Source organism: Thamnophis elegans, chromosome 4 (assembly GCF_009769535.1).
Source record: "Thamnophis elegans isolate rThaEle1 chromosome 4, rThaEle1.pri, whole genome shotgun sequence".
Classification (NCBI taxonomy): Eukaryota; Metazoa; Chordata; class Lepidosauria; order Squamata; family Colubridae; genus Thamnophis; species Thamnophis elegans.
Window position 1 is genome coordinate 124,322,567 of NC_045544.1, and position 6,000 is coordinate 124,328,566.

Here is a 6,000-nt window from a genome sequence, read left to right on the forward strand (position 1 = left end):
CATGCACGGTGTTGTTGGGGGGGGGGGGAAACCCACCAATCGAATTCTAGTTGAGTTTGCAAGAGAACTCTTTGCCACTGGTTTAAAAAACGGTCACATATGTAGTGCCATCCTTTTCCTTTGCATGGGGAAACTGCTGGGTAAAAGTAACTGGGGGGAGGGTGTGATGCTCCCTTTTGGTGGTGTGGGTTTTGATTAGGGAAGTTTGGATTACCAGCAGGAGGGAGCTCGCATTGCAATCTTCCATTTCTAGCCTTGGAAATATGGGTGTTGTTAAACTCACGGGAGCTTTCTTTGATATAGGTATAGTATACTATATGTATATGCTACTATAGTATAGGTCAGGCGTCCCCAAACTTGGCAACTTTAAGACTTGTGAACTTCAACTCCCACAATTCTCCAGCCAGCATAGCTGGGAGTTGAAGTCCATAGCTGTCTGGAGAATTCTGGGAGTTGAAATCTACAAGTCTTAAAGTTGCCAAGTTTGAAGACCTCTGGTATAGGTTCTCCTGCTTGAGCAGGAGGCTGGACCAGAAGACCTCCAAGATCCCTTCCAGCTCATTTATTCTAAAGCTTATAAAAGTTCCACTCAATGCTGGTCGCAGGTGGATTTTCTTTTAGGATATGTGTTTAGTTTTTGAAACATCCCCATTCCCATCCTCTCTCCTTGCGGAATTACTGGTTTTGAATAATTGGTTCGGCGAGCAGAAGTTTAGCCATTGAAACCACATAAGCATTTAAAGGCAGAATGTCTGTGTTGTGCAAAATAATTGGCAATCTGAAGGAGATAAGATTATATTAAATGACACCAGAGTTTCTTGCCATTTTTGGATGGGAACTGGATGAAAACAGTAATACAAAACTTAAAATTTAGATATTTTTTTTAAAAAAAAGGAAAAATAGATTGTACTTCAGTTTTGCTTAGATGTGTGTCAACCGTTTTTGATATTTAGACAACCAAATCTTAAAGACTATGCAGATGGTTTGGAAGGGGTTAGTAGCAAAGCTAGTGTTGATATTGTGGAAATTAATGAAACTGAAAATTACAATGATGTTATTGCAGGGATGTGACTATGCAGCTAAAGTTGTTTCTCTGACATTCTAAGACTTAGATGTCTAAGTGATATCAGGAACTTTTTTTGATGGAAATTCCAGATTGGGTGATAAATCCATTTTCAGATACTGAGGAAGATGGGGTAATGGAGGAACAACTCAAAGAGTTGCAAAATGGCATTGAGCTGAAGCCAAAGTTTAAGAAATCGTACCAAGAGTTTCGGTTACAGAAAGAAATTTCTGATCACTATCCTGCACTATGGACAGTGGTTAAGAAGCTCCTTGTTGCATTTCCAACATCATATTTGGTGGAACATGGCTTCAGTGTGGTCATCCAACTTCTCTCCAAGCAAAGAAATCGACTCCAGATTACTGAACGTGGTGATTTAAGACTCCTGCAAAGTGATTTAAAACTAGACATTGGGAAACTGGTATCACTTCATCAAGCCCATCCATCACATTAAGAATTTATTGAACAGTGAAGTAGTTACTAAATTTTACTGAGTTTACTAAGTTACTAGTTAATAAGGTTCTTGATAAATGACTATGAGATTTTGAAAACCTGGTATCACTGGATCATGTTCAACAATTTTATTGAATTAACATTAACTAAAAAGGTTTTTAAATTGGATTTTGAATAAATGTGCAATTAATTGTTACAGTTTTGAATTTTACTGTTACTATTTTCCTTCCGTCGTGCAAACCGCCCAGTCACATGACCCCCCAGCCACGCCCACCAAGCCACACCCACAGAACCGGTAGTAAAAAAATTGAATTCCACCACTGGGTGGAATCAGTTTGTAGCACCAAGGGGGCGGTGGACTGAAAAAGTTTGGGAACCACTGTTCTAAATAAACAGGATAGGTATATTATAGCTGTTTACATAGTCCTTGAATTACAACCATAACTGTGATGAGAATTTCCATTGGTAAGCAAGGTAGTTGTTAAGGGAGTCGTATCTTTTTTGCCATGGTTATTAAGCAAATCACTACAGTTATTAATCATTAAGCAAATCTGGCTTCCCCTGCTGACTTTGCTTGTTGCAAGGCAGTTAGGAAGGTCACAAGTGGTGATCACATGACCCCAGACACTGCAACTGTCTTACCATAGCAGTTGCCTAGCGCCTTAACTTTGATTACACGACCATGTGGATGCTGCAACAGTCATGGTAGGACCAGTTGTAACTAATTTTTTCCCCACTGACACTGTAACTTAAAAAATACTATTCCTTATCCTTGTTTATAATAAATTAAAATAGTTTCTATACCAGAAAAAAGTATTCAGACTTGATTCAATAAATTTTAAGAAAATATGCTAACAGGGAGTTTCAACTTCCTGACAAGAGAAATCAGAGGCCATAGATGCGCAGGTTTTTTAAAAACCCTATGGACTCACGAGATGAAAGAGAAAAGTACTGACACATTCTGTTATCTTCACATTGCTGTTGCTTTCTTTCTCTTCTAATACCGCAGTGAGTAGCATAGAGTATGGAGCTACTAGAAATGTAATGCCACTCTAACTATACAGGCAACATACTTACATGTCTGATATAATTGCTAGGACAGACCAAGCTCAGCCGTGCCCCTCCCCCCACCATTACTTGCTAAAATGTTAGTCAAGCAAGAAGACTGGTCAGTCAAGGGACAAAGAAAAAGGGAGAGAAAGTAACTGTAGATGGAAATAAAAAATGAAATCACTAATATATTACAAATGCCCTGAAGTTCATAATGCAAATCCTCTTTTAGGTTTCAGGTTCTGTCACCCATTTCCCAGGTAAGATCTCTGATAAGTTATGTCCTTCTTTATTCCCAGTTACAGCCAGGAATAGACTTGGCAGTAACCCCAGCAAAGAAAAAAAAAGTTGAAGACTGCAATAGCTCCTCTATTATGAATTTGAAACAATGATAATTAATCCCCCTGCAACCCACCCCAATACTGTACTCCACAGATGTCAGCCCTACTCTGCTTTGTTCAAAACAGGCAATGTACAATCTCATTTTGCACTGCACAGGAGGAGGCATTCAAGACAACAGCTCACAAATCTTCTCCAAACAGATAAGATCTGTTTGACTGCCTATTAAATAGGTGAACCCAGTAGCTATTAATGAATCTTCTAATGTCTAAAGTGTACTCTTAATCAAGCCCTTATACACAACAGCCAAACATCTTCCATAGGATCCCAGGAGTCATGTTTTGTCGTTTGCCTTATGCAGCCAATGTACACAACTCACTAGGTTTACTTTCTGAAACAAAGGTTTTCCTACCTTTGATTACGTTTAATAGTTACTGCCTAATAACTTCTACAAACATTCTTAGGTGTTATATATCCTCATCTTCCACGTGCTCTTTATACACTAAACATTCCCGCTACCTTAACTGCATAAGACATTTTTGCTTCCCATCCCAGCCATTCAACAACCTGTATCATTCACTTCTGCATCCCAGGATATCCTAACAAAGACCCTTTGGGAATTCCACAGGTTTTGATTACCTGCAAAATTAAAACATCCCAGAAAACGATGCTAATAAGTCACCTTTATCACACCACTGGAGAAAACACATTTTTCAGTCATTAGAAATTGGGTAATCTGACTAGGGGGCATCTTTTCATTTATTTGGGGTATCCTAAATTTTAACATGTCCTTCCTTTCGAGCTTTCCCTCATTCTGGCACTCTTAGTTGCTTGAAACTGTTGACTTTACCTCACATGTTCAAGCATCTCACAAAATATTTCTGCCTGGGTTATTATTTTCCAGCTGCCCTCATGACCTTCCACAGGGTTAGTAGCAGCAAACTGACTGGTATAATACACACACACACACACACACACAAATCTTACCCACTTTTCATTTCCCGCCTGGGACTCGGGCCTCTGCACCTCCAGCTTTCCTCTGCATATTCCAAGCCACTCCCCCTTTCTAACAGCTCCAGATTCAACCCCCTCTTGCCAGCCCTCTGCACTAAAAGGCTGGAGGAAGATTAGGCACTGTTTGAAAAGCCAGCAAGGCACTTTCTTTGAATCTTCCAACTTCCACGAAGAGGCTGTGATGGTTCCTTCAAGGGCTCACCGGTGACACCTTTCACTTACCTAATCCATCGTGCCTTCCTTCCCAACTGATTCACTGGCGCCTTGTTCTCTCTCTGACTGTGCAACATACCAATGCCCAGCGGCTCTTATGACTCCAATGACCTCCCCCTTCCTTTCCCTGTTCCCTCATTCCTTCCAGATCACTCACCCTTTTTCTTGCTCCTTTGACTAAGCAGCACACCTCTTTCTCCAACTTAAGAGCGACTCTGCTCCCTCCCCTCATTTAAGCACGTTGGCCCCACTATCTCTACTTCAGTCGCACCACGCCTCCCAACTCTTCCCACCATACTGTGCCTGCCTTTAGTTGGCCATCGCTCCCCCCACCCCCGGGGCCCTCCTACCTTGGCAACGTTTAAACCTCCCTCCATGCCCAAGTCTCCCGTCTTTCTTCCCACCCTCTATACATCAGGATCGCCTCCCCGAGTTTCTCAATGCCCCATATTCTCCTCTTCCCCCCTCCCCCCAAACCCAGAAATACACGAAGTTACTGCTTTCTCTATGGGAAATTTCCAGTCTTCCGCCCTAGGCACAAAAGAGACTTTTCCCCGGCTGTCTTTGGACCCGCACACTGGTCCCTTCCGCCCCCAAGCCCTGTTCTCAACCTACCCCGCGTCTTACCTCGCAGTTACCCCCCAACTTTTCTTTTGGAAACTCTGCCCCCCCCCCACACACCACCACCACCACCACCGGCCCGCCTCAGGGAGCTCCCCATGTCTCCTCCTCCTCGACCACGTTTCAAAGCCGCCCCCCCCTTCTTCCCGGCTGGGGCTCCCACACACCACGCTTCAGCCCAGCCGGGTCTCAGGGGCGGCCCTGAAAGACCGCCGCCCGGACTCACCTGCCAGCTGTCTCCGCAGTAGCAGCGCGGACTGGAGCTCCGTCATTCTCCCCGCCGGTGCCCGGGGAGGGAGTCTGGGGCGGCGGCGGCGGCGCAGCTGCTGCTGCTAATCCTCCCGCTCCTACGACTGCCGGGCTCGAGCCAGCCAGCCGGCGAGCCCTCGTCCCTCCCCGCTCGCGCCGACCCCGCCGCCGGGGGCCTGCCTGCCCGCCCGTCCTCTCAGCGCCGGCGCCGCCGCCACAGCAGCGCCGCGAGTCCCTCCGCCGCGGGGGGGAGGGAAGGGGATAAGGGGGGAGGGGGAACTACGAGGAGAAACTATTCTGAGGGGATTCGGACCAGGTCTGTGTGCGTGTGGAGGGAGGAAATAAAGCGCGCGGGAGGGCGCTCAACGCTGCCGCTCGCCCCGCGCCTGCCGCTCCAACACCTTCCCCTCAGCTTTCTTTTCTCTTTTTTCCTCCCCCCACCCTCCCCTCTCTCTCTTTCTCCTCCCCCTTCGCGGAATTTCACTGCACTCGGGCGCCGCGACACGCAGGCGCACAACTCTCTCGGCGCATGCGCTTCTTTCGCAGATGGCGCTTGCGCTTCCTTCTCTTTTCTTTCTCTCAGCTCGGATTGCCCAGCGATGCCGTGGCCGCCATGTTTGGAAGGTCGAACTCACGGCCGTGTAATGGGAAGCAGGATTTGAGCCGCTCCGGCGCGCGCCCGAGAGCTGGGGCTGTGTACGAGCGCGTGCGTTGGAGGCATTTATTTGTGTATTCGCCGGCCCTGGCGCCATCTTGGGAAGGGCAGAAGCATCTTGGTTTAGACTTCTAATATAACCCTAAAAGTTTGGCAAAGGAAGATCGGGCAGCGTTACTCTTCGTTTCTTCCCCCTACGCTTTCCAAGTTATGCAAATATGATGAGGCTTTCGGTTTCACATAGATCGTTACGCTGCATTTTTTTTTAAATAAAAATCATCTGTCATTTTTTTATAACTGCCTTCCGTGAACGGGGTTTCTAAATCAGTTTTGCACGTAAAAC

General features: G+C 45.8%; 1 protein-coding gene across 1 annotated transcript in view; it reads right to left on the bottom strand.

The window, feature by feature from the left end:
* UBE2G1 (ubiquitin conjugating enzyme E2 G1) overlaps nt 1-5,407 on the bottom strand; it is a 53,557-nt gene extending 48,150 nt beyond the window's left edge. The window contains exon 1 of the mRNA XM_032215868.1: nt 4,980-5,407. Coding sequence (XP_032071759.1) covers nt 4,980-5,025 — 46 coding nt within the window. The 5' untranslated portion in view covers nt 5,026-5,407. The remainder of the gene's footprint in view (nt 1-4,979) is intronic.
* Nucleotides 5,408-6,000: the final 593 nt, after the last annotated feature.